Genomic DNA, 23,011 nt, shown 5'->3' on the forward strand with positions numbered 1-23,011 from the left:
CGTTTGGATTGGCTTAAAAGCTGATCAAACCAACGTAAAAGCACGTGGGAAGAACCACCTCCGAGGGTGTGTTTCGATTAAACATGTGCAGAAAATATTTTGTGGTGTCTCGGTATCTTGTTTTATTTTTGCTGATCATGTCTAATTCAATCGCATTTCTTCTCCGATTAACAAACTTGCTCTTATTTCAACATCATTACAGTATAGCAATTGGCAAAACTTCTGTCCAATTGCTTAGATAAATAAATACATAACTATTCACAAAGATCTGTAAAACACTAAATGACTACACTGACAGTATGCTCATGAAAGCTAAATACAATCGTATAAATCTGTCATATTTGACACAATATACAACAAGATTGCTGAGGAAACTATTTTATAAATCTCATCCATCATTTCCAGAACAGCATAATTCACAGCAAGCGAAGCAACCTAAGCATGCCAAGGAACCCAGAAACTGCGTCAGCACAATTGCACACTGATCGTTCATCTTTGAACACGTCCGAATACAGCACATACAACAGCATATGTCACACATCTTTCCGCAGCAGTTAGATGCTGCCTTTGCTAAAATCTCTGCTGTTTCGGGTTTTGTCTCAGAGGCTCCAGGAGGAATATTTTCAACTGTAGCGCTGTAGTTACCAAAACCAACAGCAAGATTCTGTAGCAGTATTTTCTTCTCCAATTTAGGTTCTTCAATCTTAGCAGCAGCAGTGGAGACCTGCTTCATTCAACTTTGGTTAAAGAAAGAATACGACAGGGTGTGCTAATCTTTCAAATCACATACACTATTCCAAATTCTTACATCTATTGTGGCAAACTCATTGTTACACAGTATATGGCACAACTCAGGTCGTTTCTGTAATTCGGTGTTGGTGTGACTACAATTAAATCCCTGGCAAAACACATATTAAATGTGCCAAATAAAATAAGATTATAGCCATTTGAACTAGTTTTTCGACTCCATGCAGCCTCTGCCAACAGAGTAACTGGAGTTCACTGGCCAAAAATATAGAGATGATCATGTTTTATCGTTATGTATTTCCAGATACTCAAGTTAGAATTGAGTACACGGAACTGAGCTGTTAGATCTAGTATATTTTTTTTATTGGAGCTGTTAGATCTAGTATATTTTTTTATTGGAACTGTTAGATCTAGTATAAACACTAAATTCCTTCTGATCAGTAAGTTCCCTACCTTCCGCTTGGAGGTTGACTCAGTGACTAATTTGCCTCTATCGGTCTCCATCAATATCATGCGTGTATATTCGGAAATTACTGCATGTTGTATACTCGTTTGTGCTATCTGCCAAGATAGGAGAAGAAGGATTAGTCGGTAGGAACTCCAAAAAGACTAAGCCAAACAATCGAACTAGGCGTTCCAGTTAATAGTAGGAGGTAGCAACCTTCTGTTCAAGGTCCTTATTTTCAGTCAACCAGGCCTGAGCAGTAATCAGTTCAACCTGTTGCCTCGCCAACACCTGCACATTCAACATACAAAGCAATTGAATCAATGTATCCTCTTAAATCCAGTATTCTCACCTGGAAGTTACAAACATAGAGTTCAGTAGGCAGCGGAAAAGCCAGAAAAAATTCTCAGCAGCCAAATTAAGGAAATTCTCGACCTCCGCACCCTTGATAGGAAGGTGTGGAGGTCGAGAATTAGGATAGATGGTTAGTAGGTAGTTGAGTGTATTCCTTTTTATGCCAGTAGTATTAATAGTATTCTAGTCTCGTCAAAGGTTCATGAATGCTCATCAGGCATTCAAGGACAGTCAGCTACTCAAGTGACATTTAGATAATTCTTTTCTTTGTATATGCTCTTCTCATGGGAGAAAATATGCAGATTCACGAGGTAAAAGTCTTACTGTTTGCGATTCATATATATCTAAAGACGTGTTAGTTGTTACCTTATCAAGAGGTATGTCCTTTGCCTGTACAACTTTCAGATCCACAGAGAAGTTACTCAAGTCTGCAAGGACTCCTTTAGCTTTAAGCATCTCGGGGAATACTCCACGGTATCTGCCTGACAACACTAATGGACCCTCAGATGAAAGGTCTGGAGTTGAAGTGGGAAGCACCTATTGAAAAATGTAAGTGGAGTTTCCTTAGGATGCATGTGTTCATATAGGAGGATCAGCAAACTTCAACTGCGTACCATTAAGCATGTAGATAATACTAAAGTTTTCTCCGTATTACACGTAGTATGGTATCCAATTCTTCAAAAATTATTTGTAGGCCTTTTGTAACTGATCAGATTTGTTATAAGGTAAATATTTAAAATTATCATAATTGTAATCCATCCAAGAACTATTACTAAAAGACATAATATATGCTCATACGCGCACCTCAAATTCTTCAAGACCGTCAAGGTTCTCAAAGGAAATATTCGCAAGAATGACGGATGATGCCCTGGAGAAGAGCTGCTCCATACGAACTTCAATAGAATCTGTGCAAGACCACCAAACATAAGGGAGAAGGCAATTAGTTTCAGGTCACAACTGCATACAATTTGTCACAAGAAAGCAGGAAATCTATGCTAGATCGTCTCAAGTTATAAGTATGAACAATAACATTATATCAGGTCCCAGGAAGGAAAAAAAAGGAAGCTAAAACTGCACAGCGTTGTCATCATGGTCACACAAATAGGAACTGGCACAATCATTCTCTAGGCAAATCACTTTTAGTGGACTGAGATAAAAAGTGTATGTCATCCTTGTGGTCATGATAGGTTACCGCATTATCTCCATCCTAGCGTCTTAGTTCGACTTGTCACAGTTGCTCATATAAAATCGTTTGACATTAAGCGGAGCATATAAAGGGACCACTGCTAAGATTTTATACCTTTAGACAATGGAAAAAATGATCTAGAAGTTGTAAAAGCGGCTCCTATTCAGCATGTACAAATCAAAAAGTAATTTATCTTGAAGAAAATCACACGAATTATAATCATTGAATAAAAAAATAATAAGTATGATGCTATCTTTCAATCATGTTGCAAGAGCTTTCATTTGGGAAAAAGATTTAACAAGAAAAATGCCGCAGAATAATCAACTTACCAACATCATAAGCAGCGGCATAGTGGCCATGACTCATCATTGCAAGCATGCGCAAAAAATAGTGGTTACAGAACAACCCTGAAATTATTCATGTTAAGATTGGTCATTAAAGAGCACAAATCTACTGCACCAAGGACAGATGAATCAATTCAGATGCCTAGTACATAGGTGAAAAGATGTAAACTCCCTAAGACTATCATGATTTAGGTGTCTAATGTGATGCATTTCGCAGTAACCTGGTTATATCCCTTAAAGCATTCACAACCTACAAAACCAAGTTTTTACCAAGCTTGGTTGCATCTAAAAAATGCGACGAAATGAAAAATATTATTTTTGTGATTAGCAAGATTTTGTGCATATATTTGGGCTAAGATAGAAAACAGAGAACGTCATGCATCTCCTCTACCAAAACACTTTCCTTTTTTTTTACGGGGGGGGGGGGGGGGTTATCTGGGTTGGGGGAGCTTTGGCGGAGGCAATGTTTCTTCCATTTACATACCTATGCCTAATGTACAAAGCCGCGGGCATATCATTTGGTTTTGCATCAGATGACTCTTCAGAACATCACAGATGTGTCTTTCATCTTCAACAGCTCCGTCAGTGACCAAGAAAATAACAGGAATGTGTTGCTGGCTATAGGAAAACATCTCCATGGCCTGATAAAGGTAAAAGTGTTATCTTGGATTTGTCAGACAAATGCAGGAACAATAAAGTTCTATCATTTCAGTAGTATTATGAATAATGAACTCAAAATTCTAGAAACAGTAAGCTGTGAAAAAGAATATATAGCTTCAATATGCCATAGACTTGCAGGAAATCCAGCCAACTAGTACGGCATGCAAGGTTGCAATAAGCGTAAGTGATGCTTCTTATTAGAGATTGACCACATGTTTTTTCTCTTCAAAAATAAAAGGATATTAGTTTCTCCTTTCAAAAAGCTCATTACCAAATGATATCCAATTAACAATTAGGCCCTTAGGGTCCTAAGATATTTAAGGGATGAAGCTCAATATCATAAAATATGCATCTCACACATTCGAAGGGGGATGGTAAATTGCAAATATTTATAAGTAGAGGCCAGATTGTCCAGGCTTACAACAAATCCGTCAGACCTCACAAGCAAGAAATGCTGGATGACACCCAAAAGGTATGGAGATTAATTTAATTGCAGAAGCATGGCAGTGAAGATTCATATAGACAACCCCAACTTGTCTGGACTGAAATGTAGTTGTTGTATAGGCTTGAATAGAATGATACCTAAATTGCACCCCTTGCCGAGTATCTAGCTGAAGATGCAGCCACAGATGCACATGAGGCAACTAAAGAGACCACACAAACCAACAAACTCGCCATTGGAAATGATACCCCAAAGGGGTGGGGGCCAGTGGCCGATGAAGAAGGTGAAAACCAGATAGGTGTGAATTCTTCCAATCTTCCTAAACGTAGAGGGTAAGAGTTACCCGGTACATGTGCTAGTGAAAGTTAGCAGGTACCCGTTAGAATAGTCGAGGTGCGCACAAGCAGACCCGACACCACTATTATTAAAGAAAAAGAATTTGGAAATGATATATATGACAGACTCCACGTCCTAGTCCATGTAAAAGTTTGGAGCACCATAAGCATTTCATTAACATGTAAGTTTATAGCAATTATTATTAGATTTAAAAAAAAAAATTCTCTCTAGATATTTCTGTTCGTAAATATAACCTTCTTGCTTATATAACACTCTTATCTTTTCTTTTTCCATTCTTCATGCTTTTCATCAAAAGAAGAAGATTGACACTACCTCAGAAGACAGGATGATTAATTAGTTACAAAAATGTGACATGCAACTAAAATAGCCCAAAAATGGGTATGACCTGAGTCAACGGATTCAAAATATTTGTTCCGCCACCAGCAACAAAATTCGTGCCAATCCACTGAGTTGCATTTTCAATAGCCTTCTTGGTTGCCAATTCCAGTGATGAAGAAAATAGGTACTTTTCACTGTTGAAAGCTATTATATTAAACAGATCTTGAGAATCAAGCTTTGACAAGGCCGTACAGAGCGCTTGTTTGGTATCCTCGATTGGTTTTCCTTTCATGCTACCACTTATATCAACAACAAATACCACTTCCTTTCTGAAGACCTGTCGAAAATTTCAAGTGACAATGACAACATTTCCTTTAGTAAGTAACAGAAGGGCATTGACACTTCCACATATATAACAGCCCTTCTTTATTAATAAGAGGGATTTTGAAAACATATAATGGAAAAACAAGTCGAGATAGTCATACAAGTTTTCCTACTTCCAGGTGTAGACGTTATTGATTGATCTTTCCTTCACAAATAGTATAAAAAACCAACCAAATATGGAAAATAACAAATGTTAACACTTGTTATATCTTATTTTTCCAACTTCTAAAGTTAAACGCTCATCAAGTAATCTTCTTAACTAATCTGGTGACTCGGGCATGAATATGCATGATCATGGACCAATAACTGTAAATATCTTTTAGCTCGACCTCACAGTCAAACTATGTTTTAGAAAGATAATTTAATCTGTGACCTGGAAGAGCAACTAGCAATCTGGAGTAAAGATGGAACATCCTAGGATTCAATGAATGCTGAGTGTAGAAGAATAACAAACAGATTTTCATTGGTAACAAACAGATTTTCATTGGTTACCTTCAAAACTTTTTAAAAGTTACTTTTGGAGAGAAACTTGTAAATGCAAAGGTCAACAAAAGAAAAGGAGTACCGACCTTCCTACACTGCTGGTCTCCCGGAAAAAGAGAGCAGCAAAACATCTCTCTCTGGTCGGTGTCAAGTAGTGGGGGCGATTGCAAAAGTACACTGCCAGAAATATGAGTCGACGAAACCTGAAAACAGAGTGATGATGGATGAAACAGATTCTCACAGACCAAATTATAAACAGATTTATCGAAAATTTCACTTTAAATTGCTGGAGCTGAAAAATAGCAACATAGTACCCTAGTGGCTAATTGACCTTACTTTCCAGGAATTTAGAACTAATCACAAGCTCTATGTTATATAACAATCACGAAAAATTCATGTAGGGCCTACCGTGTAAGAAAAAACAAAGTTACAACTTGACCAATTAAGGACTTCAGATTCGTATAAGAAGCCCAACTTTCCTGCTTGACGTTGCCGCTCCTAAAAAACAAAACAACCATGATGTCACGGTTGCTCATCAACCACTAAATTATAAGTCAGTTGAATATATAACAGGCAGCACCTTCAGAGGGTGACTAGTGGTCTTGCACATAACTTCTGTTCCAGGACCAGAGTTAACATTAAGCTGTATCTTTTCTTTTTTAGAGATCTTCTTTCCAGCTGGAGTGACAAAGTCTGGAAAACTAAATGGTACGTCCAAGGTTAGCTGGCCATTGCTATACAATAACTTCTGAGACCATCTAATCGTGACAGATATATTGGTTCCACCATCCACCTGAAGAGGTAAGTCCATCATTAAAATGAACAATAATGAAGAAGATAGCAGGTTATATAGGAGTAGGACACTGAGAGAAACTTACTTGTGGTATTGTAAGGGTAAAAATTTGGGGCGTCAGAAAGCATCCATCTTCAATTTTGGCTAGCTTTTCTGTTCCGCTTTCGTCATCCACGGCAACTATTTTAGTGCAGTAAGTTTTCCTGGGTAACTCAACCTCGACACCTAGAATTGAACCCTGTTAGCCAAATAATTTATCACTTGAGAACAAAAAAATCAGCAGTGTTTCACTTTTGTGAAACAAAAAACATTAGGTGAGGATTCAGAATCTAACATGAGAAGCAAAATATATTTTTCGATAACGAATAAGAAGTAAAATATTTAATGAGACAACAGTTAATGAGATCAATATGATGCTGACAACTTATTTAATGAGCCTATATGATGCTGACAACTTATTTAATGAGCCTACAGTTGATCAGATCTGTGTCATGCTGACAACTTCCATGTCATCAAGCACCAATCAATCATTAACTGCTCCTTTTTCCCAAATTAGTCGGGTCAGCTATATGAATCGTCTACATCCATTAGGCTCTACTCATGTCCGTTTCATTCCAGTACAAATAACGACTTTCAAGGCAAGGTAGGAGCTCTCTAACACTAGAGATTCTCTAAATCTCATGCTTATTCTTACACATATTTACAACTTAATTTCTACCTGACTCCGGGCCTAATGTAAGTGTTACAAAGCAAAACCTTAATTCTGACTAGTTTGCGTCGCCTCTTTGCTTCATGTCATAAAAGCATCAAACTGACTAAGTAATGTTCATATCTCCTTGCAACAAAAGGACGAAAAGGCAGAAAGGGTCTCGTTCAACCCAAAAAAGGAACACATGAGGAGAAAGAACAAACAACATATAAGTACAACCTTAACAAAAATCTGAAGCTACTTTTAAAAATTATTAGAAAAAGAAAAGAAACTATCTTATCAGCATCATTAGAGGGTAACATTACAAATCCCATCGTTTGTAAGGAAATAAATTATTCACAAAGAATGGAGCATATTACCACCAGCTTCTGATATCTGTAATCTTTGTCTTACTAAGAGAGAACACTTGAAAGATACCTTTTTTTCTAATAATCGTGGTGTCCGGCCAGCTTACGCGCGACGGTGTCACTTGAAAGATATTCTTAAGCAGTTAAAAGCTCATAAAAGCCTAATTAGACAAGAATTCCAATTATCCATGTTACCATTAGATATTTTATCACATTCATTCGAAAAAGAGAAACTTTATACTCCCTAGTTAACTCAGACGAAAAGGTACTGAAAATTAATGAGAGAACATATCTTTTAGGGGGCAAATAGGAGGGAAAAACATAGGAGCAGTTGAATAACCTGTTCACCCATGGGAATGGCGATACGACAGTCGCAGCTACGGCTACCCATGACGCAATGCACACGCCATGATCCAGTGACAGTAATGAATGCCATATTATCCAAATAACAATCAGCTTCAAGTGAAATTCCGTTCATTTGAAGAGGAATCAAAGCAGGAGGATCGCACCTGCCGTGCACGTGAGGCTGGTAGCTCGGAATATCCGGATTATCAACTATAGCAGGATCATTAATCACAGCGTAAAGCATAGGCGATTCCGGCAGGTATGACTGTGACGCCTTCTCCATCGCCGTCATCGGCTTCGGCGGCGCCACCGCCCTGTCCTTCCCAAAATATATCCTTTTCGATAGATGTACACCGTCTTCAACTGCTTTCACAAATTCCTCCGCCATTGAATGCGTATGCGTGAATGTAAGTTTCGGCAGCGGAGAAGGGCAGAATAGGAATTTTATAGTTCCGGAGTAGAGATAAAGTAGGAAATAAGTAGATCGGAAAAATAATTTCTCCGACAGTGATCGACCGTTGATGAGGGTAGATTTGTCTTTTAGTATAAATAAACAGAGTATTGAAGAAAGCGAAGCACGTTAACGTATCACTTTACCTGTTTTATACGCACGAAAAAGGAGACGCCATTTTCGTTTTCTTCCTAATACAGTTTTTTTTTTTCTTCTTTTTTTTTTTTGGTGAATAAATGATAAAAATAGTAATGCCGGCCCGTTACAAGGCTCCAGGCTGGAGTTTTACTTTGTATTCAGACCTCGTTGGCCCACAATGTTACCGTTGGGCGTTGGCTTATTCTTCTTTAGATATTTTTCACATAATTAATAGGGAGTTCATTTAAGAAAATGCCAAAATGATTTATACCAACAATAACAATAACAAATCCAGCAAAATTTCATGTTGTGACCCATATGGCTGACTTGGAGGACGTGGACAAACACAATCAGCAAGAGAGTGACTTTCTACGTAGGAGTAAACGCGTGAGAGTGCCATCCAAGAAACTAACTGATTTCATTGTGGAGAAAGGGTGATGATAGCGTGAAGAGGAGCAGTAGTGCGCAACTTAAGAAGAATACCAGATAGTATAAAAGAAGGATTAGTGAATGTAATAGGGGCAATTGGTTATGTTGAGTCTTTTATTCTCTCATCCCAGTCTAATTTCTCTGTTTCCCATCCCTTCTTCCTTCTCTGTTCTCTTACTTTTGGTTACTGTTTTATTGCAATTTTCCCTTAAGGCTTCATTGTAATTCACTGATTGAATCAATACAATCTGCCAGTTCCTATTCTTGTGAGTTAGCAATTCAGTTGTTACATTGGGGCTTTCATCCAGAGGTCTCTAATGGAGGACCAAAAATCACTCAAGACCTTCGTTGAAGAATCGATTCTGGAGATGAAAGAGTCTGTCACCAAGGACCTCGCTGAATTTCGCGAAATACTGATGGATGTGGTATCAACCAAAGCTCCGGCAGGACTTCCCCATCGACACCCAGCCATGGACGTAACTCGTCAGGACCATGCACCAGTGACCACCACTCTCCGTCACAAGCCAGCATCAGTGGAGTTTGGTCGATTTCGAGGTGATAATCCGGAGGCGTGGATATTTCAAGCGGGGCGATATTTCGATTTCTATAAAATCGAAGAGGACCAGAGGCTCACTATGGCTTCATTTTATCTTGATGGTGAAGCACTTGAATGGTATAGATGGTTATTCAGAAACAAACAACTGGTGGATTGGCCTCATTTTGCTGCTAAGGTGAGGATCCGATTTAAGCAAAAAGGTCTCGAGTCGGCGGAGGGGAGATTGGAAAAACTTCGGCAAGTCACCACCGTCTCGGAGTTGCAGGGGCGATTTGAAACCATCGCTAATGAGACTGATGAGATCTCTGAGAAGCTCATGATCCGACTCTTTATTTCTGGGCTCCGGGAAGACATTAAGAATTCAGTTTTGAGTCATGAGCCCAAAACGTTTGATGAGGCCCTTAATCAGGCCCATATACATGAGAGGCGGATCCAAGCTGAGAAGGGGCCACTCCGACCCGCCCTTGCTAATAGAGGGACACCGCTTTTACCCAGCCCTAATTTAACTTCTCTCTATCACAAGCCTTCTTCATCGACAGGTACTGCCAACACTTCCATTCCGGCACCGCGACCACCTTTGAAGTGCCTCACTCATGCGGAACTCCAGAACCGCCGTGATCGTGGGCTATGTTACTATTGTGAGGAAACATACACAGCCGGTCATAAATGTAAGAACCCTCCACGCCTACTTCTTCTCACTGATGGATCTGGCATAGATCCAACTTTACCGAAAACATTCGTTTCGGACGATATATTAGCAGAAGAATTGCAATGCTTGGAGGTACAGGAACATTCAGCCTTCTCTTATCACGCCCTAGTTGGTGGAAATTCCTCTTCCACGCTTCGCTTTCTAGGCCACGTGAATGGTTCTCCGATACAAGTTTTAGTGGATGGAGGGAGCGACCACAATTTTATCTAGACTAGAGTGGCAGATTTCTTGCAGTTGGTAGTCGAAACTATACCTACATTTTCAGTGGTTGTGGGAAGCAGCCAACGACTCAGGTGTGAGGGGGTTGTGCGACAAGTTCCGATCACAATCCAAGGATGTAATCTTCCGATGGACCTTTATGTGCTACCTTTACATGAGGCAGATGTAGTGTTGGGGACAGCTTGGCTCGCCACATTAGGACGAGTGGTTACTGATTATGCGGAACGAGTATTTGAATTTTCCATCAGGGTACAACTGTTAGCTGGAAGGGGCTGGCTTCTTCAAGTGCGCAACCAATCCAGTTACATAGTCTCTGGAGATGTACTGCTACTGATGCCATTTCCTCTTACTATTGCTTGCAAATGTTACCACCTACACCAGTTGAAAATGAGCCGCTCAGTCCAGCACTTAGTTGCTTGCTGGACTCTTTTGCAGATGTTTACCAAAAACCACAGGGGCTACCACCGTCCAGGCCACAAGACCATGCAATTCACATGGTTGTCGGGGCAGAGCCAGTTGTTGATACCCAATTTTTCCCTGCATATTTTCACATATACAAAATACTTTCAAAATAACATATATATGAAATATATAAGCATGCCTAAGGATTTTAGTATTTTTTCTAAACTTTTTAAAGATTTTAGCAGTACAAAATCAGTAATTATTCCCAAAATCCTCAATTTTGGTGAATAATTTATTTCATTTCTATGTTTATACAAAAATATAGTTAAGGTAATTTTTTATACATTTTTTACAAATTTATTTGGTATTTTAAAGCTAAATTGCATATAATTGCAATTCTACCCTATTTTAAGTTTAATAGCATTTTAATTATAAAAATTGGTTCCAGTATTTTTAAATTAATATTTATGTGTTATTAACTGACTCAGTACTTTTAATTTTCTTTTAAAATCATTTTTACTATTTTTATTTAAAAAAAGGAAAACTGGCTATTTAACATTTAGCCTCATTTCTTTGCAATTACAGCCTATTTACATTTTAATTTTAGCCCTCAAATTGACCCAATCCTAACCCCAATTGGACCGGCCCAATTTCAATTTTACCCAACCCCTTAACCCATTTGTTTAACCCGCCCGGATTTTCTTTCAATCCAGGCCGTTGATCATTTTGATCAACGGCCAGGATCACCCCTTTCCGTTTTAATTCACCAACCCCACCCTAATCCCCCCATTTCGTTTAGTCCGCCGCCCTTGAATACTCTCCACTCCCAAAATTCTCTCGAAAGAACCCTAACCGTTACGACCCTTTTCCACCGTACTTTCACCGGAATCCATGGCTTCTCAGGCCATGGATGGTCTGTACTCACCCCCCTCCACCATTAGACCATGAGTGTTCAAAGCTTTGAGGTCTGACCTCGATGATTCTCTTTTAGACCTTCTTAGATCTATGGTTCTATGGCCTCTCCGGCCATGCTCAGGCGTATTCAAGCATTAGGAGCCTATTTCTCACCTCATCCGACTCCAGATCGGAGTTTCTTCCGAGCATTTCTCATTTCTAGGGTTTCTCCGAAATCCTAAGCTATTCGAGGTTTTTCTTTGTTTGTTTTCTTAGATCTGTGATATATTTGTGTTCTACTGGATTTTTAAAGTGTTTTCCCCAATCTTTTCTTTCAAAATTATTTCTCTTCGATTTACGATTTCTGAAAGGTTTTCGAAACATCTTTCTGATTCTTTTCTTTATGTGTGTTTGTCTATATTATGCTCGTGTGTTTTCCTTCTCTACCACCCATGTGTTGTTCTTCTGTTTTCTTCCTACTCTACACGATTCTTCTATATCTTTGTATTCTACTGTGCCTTTAGACTAGGCTCGCATGTTAATCTTTGTTATGTTCTTCTATCTGTTCTTTGCTATATTTTCAGTATTTTTCTACTGTACTTGTTTCCTACTGAGTTCTTAAATTTTGTTTACTTTACCTGAATTTGTTTGAGTTCTAAGCATGCTTCCTTTATTGTTTCTTAAGTTTACATCACTTCCTCTCTCTGCTGAACTTGCTTAAATTCCGAAGCTTTTCTCAAACATGTTCTTTATGCTTTCAAACCTGCTATCATGTTTGTTGGTCTCTTATGAGTCTCTGAAAGAGACCTCTGAGTCTGTTTCAATGGCTTGCCTTCTCATCTCTGTGCCTGATTCAAGTGAAAACCCTAGAATTTGGGGGTTTCTTTGGCAAGTTCGATTTTGTGTTTGGACTGGGGTTCTACTTTGAAACCCTGAACTCTCAGACTCATTCTGAGTCTATAAATTGGACCTGAACCTTTTTTATGACTGTTTCTGTGATAGTCTTTTCTAATCAGCATGACAACTCCTTCTTGTTTGATATTTGTGTGCCTTATATATGAGAAATTTTTCTTTCAAAAAGGTTTTGCCAATTATGATTGATTCCGAATTTCTTTTAGTAAGGTTTGATTGATTGTTATTGATTTTCCTTAAGTAAAACCCTTTCCTCTCTTTTCCTGACTTGGTTCATTCGAACAAAGCCTGCGATTTTGATTTTACTAACTGTTTAATTGATTTCCTTTCCTTATTTTCACAAACCGTGTACCACTGGACTTTCTTTTCCTTAAATAAACTCCTATGTATTTACCCTCTTTGTGTTACTTTGGAAAAGATTTCAGTCAAATTTTTTCCTTAACTGTCTTCTACCCATTTGAAATCAGAATCCCTTAACTAAAGGGAGACTTTATGTGATTGATTGTAAAACTATTTTCTTACCTTTTCTTACTTGCCTTCTGCACTATAAAAGGGGACTACCCTTCTGCACTTTCAAGGACACACGATTGAATACTCTTTAAGACAACTTCGAATTCAATACTTTTACACACCTTCAGCTTACACTACTCACCTCACACTCTCAATTTCAATACTTTCACATTCTCATCTGAGTTTCTTCTGGCTGTTTGCTTGCAATTTGGGCTTTACTACTACTTTTTCTCTGCTTACTTCTGAAACTGGTATGTCCTAATTTAGTTTCAGCCATCACACCAATATGTTTATTTACAGCTTCTGCAATCCTGTTTACTTTACTGTCCATGCTCATTGATTCATCTGCATATTATTCTCTTTGCACTTATTTTCTGCTGTGAATCCCTATACCCCTATTCCCTCTATGTGTTTGAGTTAAGGTTCAGGCATGGCAGTATCCAAATTGCTGCTCATGTTTGGATCCGATCCTTAATGGATCCTAACTCCCAAACAAATGTGGCTAACATGTTGGTCAGGGGTGTGCCAGCACTCCTAATTGCTGGGTATGACCACCAGCCTGCCAGGGCCTTCCCAGAATCCCCTCTATTGCACTTACACTCATTCCTAGTTTTTAAGTTCTGCCCCCCCTCCTATGAGCCTTGCTTTGGGACCTTGAGTTCCTTCTGAACTTGGACATCTGAGGACTGGCCCTTCCACACTGCACTTTAATTCAATTCTGCAATTTATTTGGGTGTAAGCACTGCCCGGAGTTCATGAAGCTCATGGGAACTCTGACACATCCAAAAATGAGAAAGGCTTTGGAAATCAGATCTTTGGAGTTGATTTATTTCATGTTTTAGACTTGGAGTCTAAATTAGGCTCTCCTTGGTTGTACTTTAATTTCTGATATAATTTTACTTTCCTTTATTCATTTTGGGTTGTAATAATTTGTAATAACTTATGGGGGTATATAGTGAAAAGGGGAGGGTCACTCATGTATGCATGTGGGTAGACATCATGTTCTTAGGTGTTTATTCCTGCAATCTCATCCTGCTTTTCATCTATGCATATCATATAGAAATCCTTCTTATAGGTCTTCACTTATGCATGTCATATAGAAATCCTGTCTAAAGTTCTGCACTTATGCATTTCACATAGAAATGCTTATAGTTCTGCACTTATGCACGTCATATAGAAATCATGTCTATAGTTCTGCACTTATGCATTTCATATAGAAATCCTGCTTATAGTTTTGCACTTATGCATATATAAATACCATGCCTTTGAGGTTCTGCACTCATATAGATACCATGACTATAGGCTTCTGCATTCTTGCATCGTATAGATAACCTGCCTATAGGATCTTTTAAATTCTGCATTTTGCATCTATCGTTAGGCAAACGGTTTATAGGTTTAAAATAACAAAATCGCATTATAGATACCATGCCTATAGGACTCTCGCGTTTCTATAAACGTTTTAAAATCAATCACGCCTAGAAAGCATGTCTATAAGGGTAATCAACTGAATCTGAATCAAGCCTAAAATCAACAATTTCGATACTCAACATCTGCAGAGTGTATGTTTGCTTTCTTTAAAATCGGTATACTTCGCATTGCTAGATATCATGCCCATAGGTCTCACCTAGGCAAGCCATTAGGTAATTAATTAACTACACCAGTCTTTAATAATTACAACCAGCGGGCAGGCCTAATTTGGACTTCTTATCAGAAAATATATGATAAATCAGCCACGCCTTAGCATTTAAGTTTAATTATAGACCTAATCAGTATCTGAAAGACATGCTAAAACTATATGTTCTTTATGTTTTAAGGAGGTTTGTTTGTGCCTTGTTTGTCATGTGCTCCCCCATACTTGTCATGTATGTTTTGAATGTCGCCTTAGACTTTTGTCCTTTTTAAACTCTAAAAGCCAATTTTCCCTCCCCTTTAGGACTAGTAGTCCCTAATACCTTCGGGGCTGATAAGATTGGGACGGGTAATAGCATGCAATAAGTAACGAGACCATTCCGCGATTTAATACCTTAACGGGGTGGATAAGGGTAGACATGGATATGATGACCACGCGATAACACCACGTGTATAAATGGTTACCGGGTGTTGTGTGGGGGATCCGTGTTATTTATAAACCTAAGACTCCCCCTCCCTCTCTACTTGTTTACTTCCTTTTTCCAGAATTTTAAAGCTGTTTAGTTTTCAGTTTCTTTAACTTCTTCTTTTACTTCAATCACTTGTACTTATTATGCAAAAATCTCTCTTTTAATTGTCTGATTTTCAGTACTGTTTCTCCCCAAACTTCCGCCTCTTTCACTTTTTTTTCGAATTACTTGCATCAGTTATTTGACCCCTTTTCCTTTACTTGTGTATCTTTCTTTAATTATAAAACTACCTTCTTCCAAATTTCAGCACTCTTTAAACCCCTTGTACTTCTTTTATTTGCAATCGTTATGTGAAAGTTACCTAGTATTTACAATGCTTGCTTGATTACTTGTTGTTTGTATTTAAAGTCACAATTGTAGCATGGCCGGGAACCACACTAGTGGATCTTGAGGGGTGCCTAACACCTCCCCCTCGAGATTTCAAGCCCTTACCCAACCTTTGGTTTTCTAAATCAAATTCATTTTTAGTGTCCTAATGCACTTAAGCATTAGGTGGCGACTCTTCTAAATTGCAAACCCAATTCCCAAAAGGAAAAGAGTTGTCCGCCCAAATGTCATAAACCCGATTTCGCGAGAAAAAGGGGGCATCGACAGCATGTCGACTCTGCTGGGGAGTTCTTTAAGGCTTTTACCATTTCGTGCTATTTGTGACTTTATGTCTTTACTTGTTTAAATGCCTTTAAGTATTTATTCTTTCTTCTACTACGAAACTAACTTGGCTCTTTGTTTCTTTTCTTAATGCTTTCCTTTATCGCTTTCCTTTAATACTGTTGTAAATTATGATAAACTGTTGTAATTATTACTCTATGAACGTGCAAATACATGACAATTTGTTTAATTATTGTAACTGCATATTCAACATCATATTCCACTCGTGCCAAACAAAAGACCATAGCAACGCTTATAATGAGTGGTTGCGCCCTTCCGATATTATCACCCCCTAAATCCGGCAAAGGCATATTTACGGTAAAACCAGTCGATCAATGGTGTAGTCGACGGTTCCGTGCCTTTCCCTCTNACACCTTCCCCTCGAGATAATTTCAAGCCCTTACCCAACTTCTGGTTTTCTAAATCAAATTCATTTTTAGTGTCCTAATGCACTTAATCATTAGGTGACGACTCTTCTAAATTGCAAACCCAATTCCCAAAAGGAAAAGAGTTGTCCGCCCAAATGTCATAAACCCGATTTTGCGAGAAAAAGGGGGCATCGACACGTACGCACCTGCTTCCACCCATTTGGAGAAATAGTCAGTTAAAACTAAAAGGAAACGTACCTTTCCTCGCCCAGCCGGCAGGGGGCCGATTATGTCCATCCCCCATTTTATGAGGGGCCATGGCGAAGTGACTGAATGGAGGAGTTCTCCCGCTTGATGTATCACGGAGGCGTATTTTTGGCACTGCTCGCATCTCTGGACGTAGTCTGCTGCTTCTTTTTTCATAGTAGGCCAGTAATAGCCGGCACGGATGAGGCATCGGACGAGGGCGCGATTCCCAGTATGGGCGCCGCAATGGCCCTCGTGCACCTCCTCCAATACTTGTCTTGTTTGGTGGGGTCCGAGGAATTTAGCGAGGGGGGCGCCGAAAGTTCTTTTGTAGAGGTCATGATTTACCAGGCTGTATTGGGCAGCTTGCACTCGGAGTTTCTTGGCTTCTTTTTTGTCTTGCGGGAGTGTTCCTTCTGCAGATAGGATACAAAGCGGTTGCGCCAGTCCCAGGTTAATTTCAAGGAAAATACCTCGACGTGATCTATGGCTGAATGGAGGAGGGTGACCACGTTTCCTTTGTTGATGTTCTTGGTGGCTGCGGCTAGCTTGGCTAGGCCATCTGCTTCAATGTTTTGTGCCCTAGGTATCTGCTCGAGGCGGCATTCGTCGAATTCTGGCATCAGCTTGTGGATCTCTGATTGATACTTTTGTAGTCTTTGTTCTTTAATTTGGAAAGTCCCGGTGACTTAATTTACGACGAGTTGGGAGTCGCAGTGGAGGATGAGTCGCTGGGCTCCGTACTTGAGTGCTAACTTCATACCTGCAACCACAACCTCGTACTCGGCCTCGTTGTTAGTCATCTCGGGACATCATATGGACTGGCGAATTACTTCGCCTGTAGGGACTTCGAGGACGAGTCCCAGTCCCGATCCCGAGGCATTCGAGGATCCGTCAGTATAGAGGGTCCAAATGTCGGTGAGAGTGAAGGCACGAAGGGCCTCTTGTTCCGCTTCCGGCAGAATTTCTGTATTGAAATCGGTGACAAAGTCGGCGAGCACCTGCGACTTAATGGCAGTTCGCGGGTGATACGTTATGTCGTGCTCGCTGAGCTCTATGGCCCATCTGGGGTGACATTGAAAGTAAAGTCTAAGCTTTCGTGAAGCTACGACTAGTGCCATAACCAGTTTTTTCAAGGTGTGGGTACCTTGTTTCGGCATCGATTAGGGTCTTGCTGATATAGTAAATGGGGGATTGTGTAACTTTATTTTCGCGGACCAGGACTGCGCTGACAGCAACTTCGGATACTACTAGGTATACGAGCAGACTCTCGCCTGGGTCCGCCTTGACGAGTAGTGGTGGTGAGGACAGATGCTTTCAGTTTCCTTAGGGCGTCGATGCACTCTTCGTTCCATTGTAGTCCATGATCCTTTTTTAGTACATTGAAGAACTTGTGGCACCTGTCCGAAGATCGCGAAATGAACCTTGATATGGAGGCTATTCGTCCCGTCAGCTTCTGTACCTGTTTCTTGCTGTTCAGTACCTCGGGTATCGTGTCTATGGACTTGATTTGATCCGGGTTGACCTCGATGCCTCGTTGTGACACAAGGAAACCTAGAAATTTTCCTGAGGCCACGCCGAAGGCGCATTTTTCCGGATTCAGTTTCATCCCATACTGTTTCAATATCTCGAAGGCTTCTTTCAAATGACCGATATGGTCATCTTTCTTTGCCGATTTCACCAGCATGTCGTCGATATAGACCTCCATTGTCTTGCCGAGTTGTTCCTTGAACATCTTGGTAACTAACCTCTGGTATGTGGTCCCCGCATTCTTGAGTCCGAATGGCATCACCTTATAGCAGTAAGTCCCTTGGTGGGTGTTGAAAGTTGTTTTCTCTTGATCCTCCTCAGCCATTAGGATTTGGTTGTAACCGGAGTAGGCGTCCAAGAAACTCAACAGTTCGTGTCCCGCGTTTGCGTCGATCAGTTGGTCGATATGGGGCAAGGGAAAGGAATCTTTTGGACATGCCTTGTTCAGATCGGTGAAGTCCACGCACATTCTCCACTTGCCGTTTTTCTTTTTGACCATAACAACATTAGCGACCCATTGGGGGTATTTCGATTCTCTGATGGAGCCGTTGGCCAGTAACTTGTCCACTTCTTCACTGGCTGCCTCGTTAATTGCGGCACTGAATTTCCTCCTCATCTGCCGCACGGGCGGATAGAGCGGATCGACATTCAGCCTATGAGTGGTGATGTCTTTTGGAATCCCGGCATATCTGAGTGTGAAAGGCAAATAGATCGGCATTGTTAGTCAAAAGTTCACGATACTTACCTGGCTCGGAGAGGTTGTGTCTGATATAAGCCTTTTTTGTATCGTCGGTATCGTCCAGGTGTACCGCATCGAGATCTTCAATAGTTTCTTTGCAAGCTTCTACAACGTCGGGCTCTATGATGACTTCTGCTGGCGAGTCGGTTTTAGCTCCCGACATGGCTGATTGCTATGCCTCCGCGCTTGCCCCTTTTAACTACTTGGTATGCGTGCAATCTTGGGCAATCTGGTAGCATTCTTGGGCGGTACGCAACTCGCCTCGAATACTAAAAATTCCCCACGGGGTGGGAAACTTGATTACCTGATAGAAGCTTGATGGGACGGCTCGCATGGCGTGTATCCATGGGCGTCCTATGATGGCATTATAGGCGGTTTCCTGGTCCATGACGTGGAATGTAGTTTCCAGCGTGACTCCCCCAGCCAGGACTGGTAATGCTATTTCTCCAGATGTCCGCTCTACTGCATTATTAAAACCCGTTAGTGTTATGCAACGTGGTATTATCTTATCCTCGAGCTTCATTCGCATGAGAACTCTCGGGTGGATAATACATGCACTGCTTCCATCGTCTACCATAATTCTCTTCACATCTGTATCAGCGATGCGTAATGTTATGACTAAAGCATCGTAATGAGGGAAAGACAAACCGTCGGTATTTGACTTTTCGATGATGATACTATCTTCGAAGCCATCATATCGTTCGTGAGTGATTGTACGTTTCAGCTTATGCATGGTGGCGAACTTTACGTGGTTGATCACCGAGTCGTCGCCACCACCGATAATCATTTGTATGGTACGTGCCGGCGACGGTGGCCTTGGTGGTCCTTGAGATGGGTCTTGCCCTCTGGCGAAGTTGGCCTTTCCCTTATCGCTGAGCAGTTCTTTCAGGTATCCCTGGTTCAGCATTCTGACCACCTCCTGTCATAAACCTATGCAGTCTTCGGTCTTGTGTCCTCTTTCCTGATGGAATTCGCAGAGGACATTTGACCTTCTTGCGCTTGGGTCCGATTTCATCTTTGGTGGCCACTGCACCTTCGTGCCCAGTTTCTCTAGTGCGTACACTATTTCTGAAGGTGAAACACAAAAGTTGTGAGCAGATAATAATGGAGGCATACCTTTTTCGTTTCGAAGGGGCGCGATATGTCGCGACACGGCATCTGCATGCCTCGGGGGAGGCGGATTTGGATTTCTGACATAGGGCTGATGCCTTTCTCTGTTGAAGCGCGGGAGTTGATCCCTTTGTCCGTCGCTACGTTGATCCCTCCTTACCTCGGACTGTACTGACGCTAGTCGCTGGGTTGGACCGTTGAGATCGTCTTCATCTGCTCTTACTTCGGTGCAGTAGGCATTATGGATTTCCTCCCATGTGGTGGGAGTGTACTTCATGAGTCTGTTGAGTAACTTCTTGGTTGCCTTCGATCCGCTTCTGCTTAATCCGTTTTGGAAGGCTGCGACAGCCATTCCTTCCGACATATTTGGCAGTCCCATTCTTACCCTGTTGAACCGGGCTAGAAAGTCTCGGAGCCCTTCGCCCGCCGTTTGTCTGATAGCGAAGATGTCATTGACCCTGGCTTCAGCCTTCTTTGCTCCTGTATGAGCGGTAGCAAATTTATCCGCCATTTCCTCGAACGTCGATATCAACCGTGCTGGTAGCTGAGAATACCAGGTTAACGCTCCTCCTGTCAAAGTCTCACAAAACTTTTTCAACAGCACAGATGGCACTTGTTCTTTTGACAAGTCGTTGCCTTTTACCGCAGTGACGTAATGAATCAGGTGATCTTCTGGATCCGTGGTCCCGTCGTATATTTTCAAGTTGGTGGCATTTTAAAGGTTTTCGGGATGGGGTGGGGAGCAGCTTCCTCACTGTGCGGCTGCTCGACAAACCTTCCCACATCGCGTTTTGGCAGCAGCTTAGGGGCGCTGGGTATTTTGTCAACCCTTTCCTGGTGTTCTTTCATTTGGTCACGAAGCATTTTGTTCTCGTTTTCCATTTCTTCCATTTTCTTTAGGATGATCGCGAGTGTACCATCACTTGCATCGGTGGTAGTGCGAGTGTTGATTGTTTGTACAGTGCCCGGCTCGTCGGTAACAGCAGCGACTTCTACCGTCGGCGAATCTCAGGTATTTCCTAGAGGGGGTTTTTCAAGCACGGTGTTTAGAGCGCTTGTCAACCACTCCTCTAATAGATTTTGGACTACTGGTGGTGTTTCTTTCACCGTGAACGTTGAAGTTCCTCTTTCGCGCAAGATCATCGGATCCTCGAGTATAGAGGGTGAGATCTCTCCCTCCGGTATACCTCTTGGCGTTACATTCTCGATATCTTCTCTACCAGCTTCGTTGAGGGAGTCTAAGAGGTTGTTTGAGACATTTGCTATTGCCTTCAACCTTGCTTCTTTCTCTGCCATCGCTGGTTTCTATGGAGTGCGAAGGATAGAGATCGTTGATTTTGATATCCCAGGTGAGAACTACGATTTCAACTACCGAAATCCCCACAGACGGCGCCAAATTGTTTGACTCAAAAGAAGTTAAACCTTTTTTTAAGCAAATCAATTAAAGAGATGAAGGGGTAAATCGTAGTCGAAGATAATAATTCCCAGGATCGTTTCAATAATCGGAACAATAATAGCAGTAAAGAAAAGAGATAGAGAGAGAGAAGGAGAGAGTGATATGGAGATAAAAATTAGGGAGAGAATCAGTTTTTCTATTACAAGTTGTCTGCCTATTACAAGGTTCGGATCCCCTTTATATAATGGGGGGATTCGAGCTGAGTCCTTAGAGTGACGACGTCAGTGTGCTTTATAGGGGAGCCGATAACGGGTCGAGGTCGTCCCTCCTCTCACCCTGGGGTCGTTCTCTCGTGTCGGCTCGCAAACATTCGGTGGTTGGTCATGTTGACGGTAGAACGTGGTTGGTCAAATTCGACCCCATACATGTACAACTTGATACGTAACTTATCAACCACTCTATAATTAAGAATTAAGATGACTACTAAATTTTCCATTAGTTTAATTTTGGGATTGACAAGAACTTTAAAATCGAATTATGATTTTGAGCATAGCTTGCTCACAAAACAATCCAGGAAAAAGGATCGAACTTATTGTAATATTTTGATTGTTAACTTGGTCATGAAACAAATACTTAGTAACCAGGGGCGGAGCCACACTGCTGTTCGCAGGCTCGGCCGAACCTAGTAGCTTTTGTTCAGACCCTGTATTTGTATTAAGAAATTCAACGAATATGTACAAATTATTGATTTAGAACTCAGTAACTTAAAAGGATTATAATCTCGAACCTATAAGGTTCAAATCCTACCTCCGCCTCTGTTAGTAACTAACTATGTATATTTTCTAAAAAACATATTATAGCACCAAGATTAAGAAGATTGAGAAGGAGCAAAGTGATACTAAGAAGCAACAACAAAGAAAAGAAAAGCTATTTGTTCTTAAACAAATTGCACGTTACATGTCATTGATTATATTTATGACAAACATCACATAGCGAGTTAAGGGAAAAATTGCCTTAGCTTTATTAATAATTATGCATATTCCTGCATGAATCATATTATAATTAACTCCTTTTGCAAAATAATTTACTCAACTTAAGTAGTAATAATAACATTTTCGTTTTACCTGTAATGTGACTCTAATCTCAAATCAATCTCTTAATGCCCCACATCACATTAATTTCAGCTTCGTATTTAATTCAAAGTGGTAAAATAGTACGAAAGTTTGGTCAGGAATTCAATTATTGGTTTATATATTAAAAGAGAAAAGATACAAGACTGAAACTATAGGCTAACACCTAGCTATTGACTTTCTCTTTTTTCCTTTTTTGGTCCAGATAGTCCTATATTATAAAGTGGTTTTGTTAGATTGGGAAATTATATTTCCTCATATGGACTTATTTTATAACAAAATCTTATCCACATTGCACACATGTTTCTCCTTAAACCTACTTGTATAATCATTTGAATCATTGATAAAAGCATATTAGAACTCTGGATTATTTCCCTGAAAGATACACTTTCTGTCCAAATTTATGTGTCATATTTCTGATTTCGGAAGTTAAATTTTTTAATTTTGATCGTAAATTCGGATATAGAATCATTAGATCTCTTGAAATAAAATTTACATAATTTGAAAATTACGTAAAATTTATATAAGCCACATTAATTTATAATTCAAAA

The 23,011-nt window shown here is 40.3% G+C and overlaps 2 protein-coding genes across 3 annotated transcripts; both read right to left on the bottom strand.

Annotated features, from left to right (window-relative positions):
• Positions 1–140: 140 nt before the first annotated feature.
• LOC109218469 lies at positions 141–8,619 on the bottom strand. 2 transcript variants are annotated; one of them, XM_019382837.1, is made up of 14 exons: positions 7,910–8,619; positions 6,599–6,751; positions 6,301–6,513; positions 6,129–6,218; positions 5,807–5,923; positions 4,921–5,190; positions 3,561–3,717; positions 3,062–3,139; positions 2,351–2,451; positions 1,913–2,083; positions 1,409–1,483; positions 1,201–1,308; positions 809–898; positions 141–724 (listed from the first exon to the last, which is right to left on the bottom strand). In XM_019382837.1, exons 1-14 carry the CDS (start codon positions 8,300–8,302, stop codon positions 389–391), a joined length of 2,352 nt encoding a protein of 783 aa, XP_019238382.1. In that variant the 5' UTR covers positions 8,303–8,619; the 3' UTR covers positions 141–388. The 2 variants fall into 2 exon arrangements, with proteins under 2 accessions (XP_019238382.1, XP_019238383.1); XM_019382838.1 differs by lacking the exon at positions 809–898.
• Positions 8,620–19,023: 10,404 nt separating this feature from the next.
• LOC109218466 lies at positions 19,024–20,825 on the bottom strand. Its single transcript, XM_019382834.1, has 4 exons — positions 20,690–20,825; positions 19,991–20,570; positions 19,814–19,892; positions 19,024–19,719 (listed from the first exon to the last, which is right to left on the bottom strand). Exons 1-4 carry the CDS (start codon positions 20,823–20,825, stop codon positions 19,024–19,026), a joined length of 1,491 nt encoding a protein of 496 aa, XP_019238379.1.
• Between the last annotated feature and the right edge of the window lie 2,186 nt (positions 20,826–23,011).

This window comes from Nicotiana attenuata, unplaced genomic scaffold (assembly GCF_001879085.1).
Source record: "Nicotiana attenuata strain UT unplaced genomic scaffold, NIATTr2, whole genome shotgun sequence".
Lineage (NCBI taxonomy): Eukaryota > Viridiplantae > Streptophyta > Magnoliopsida > Solanales > Solanaceae > Nicotiana > Nicotiana attenuata.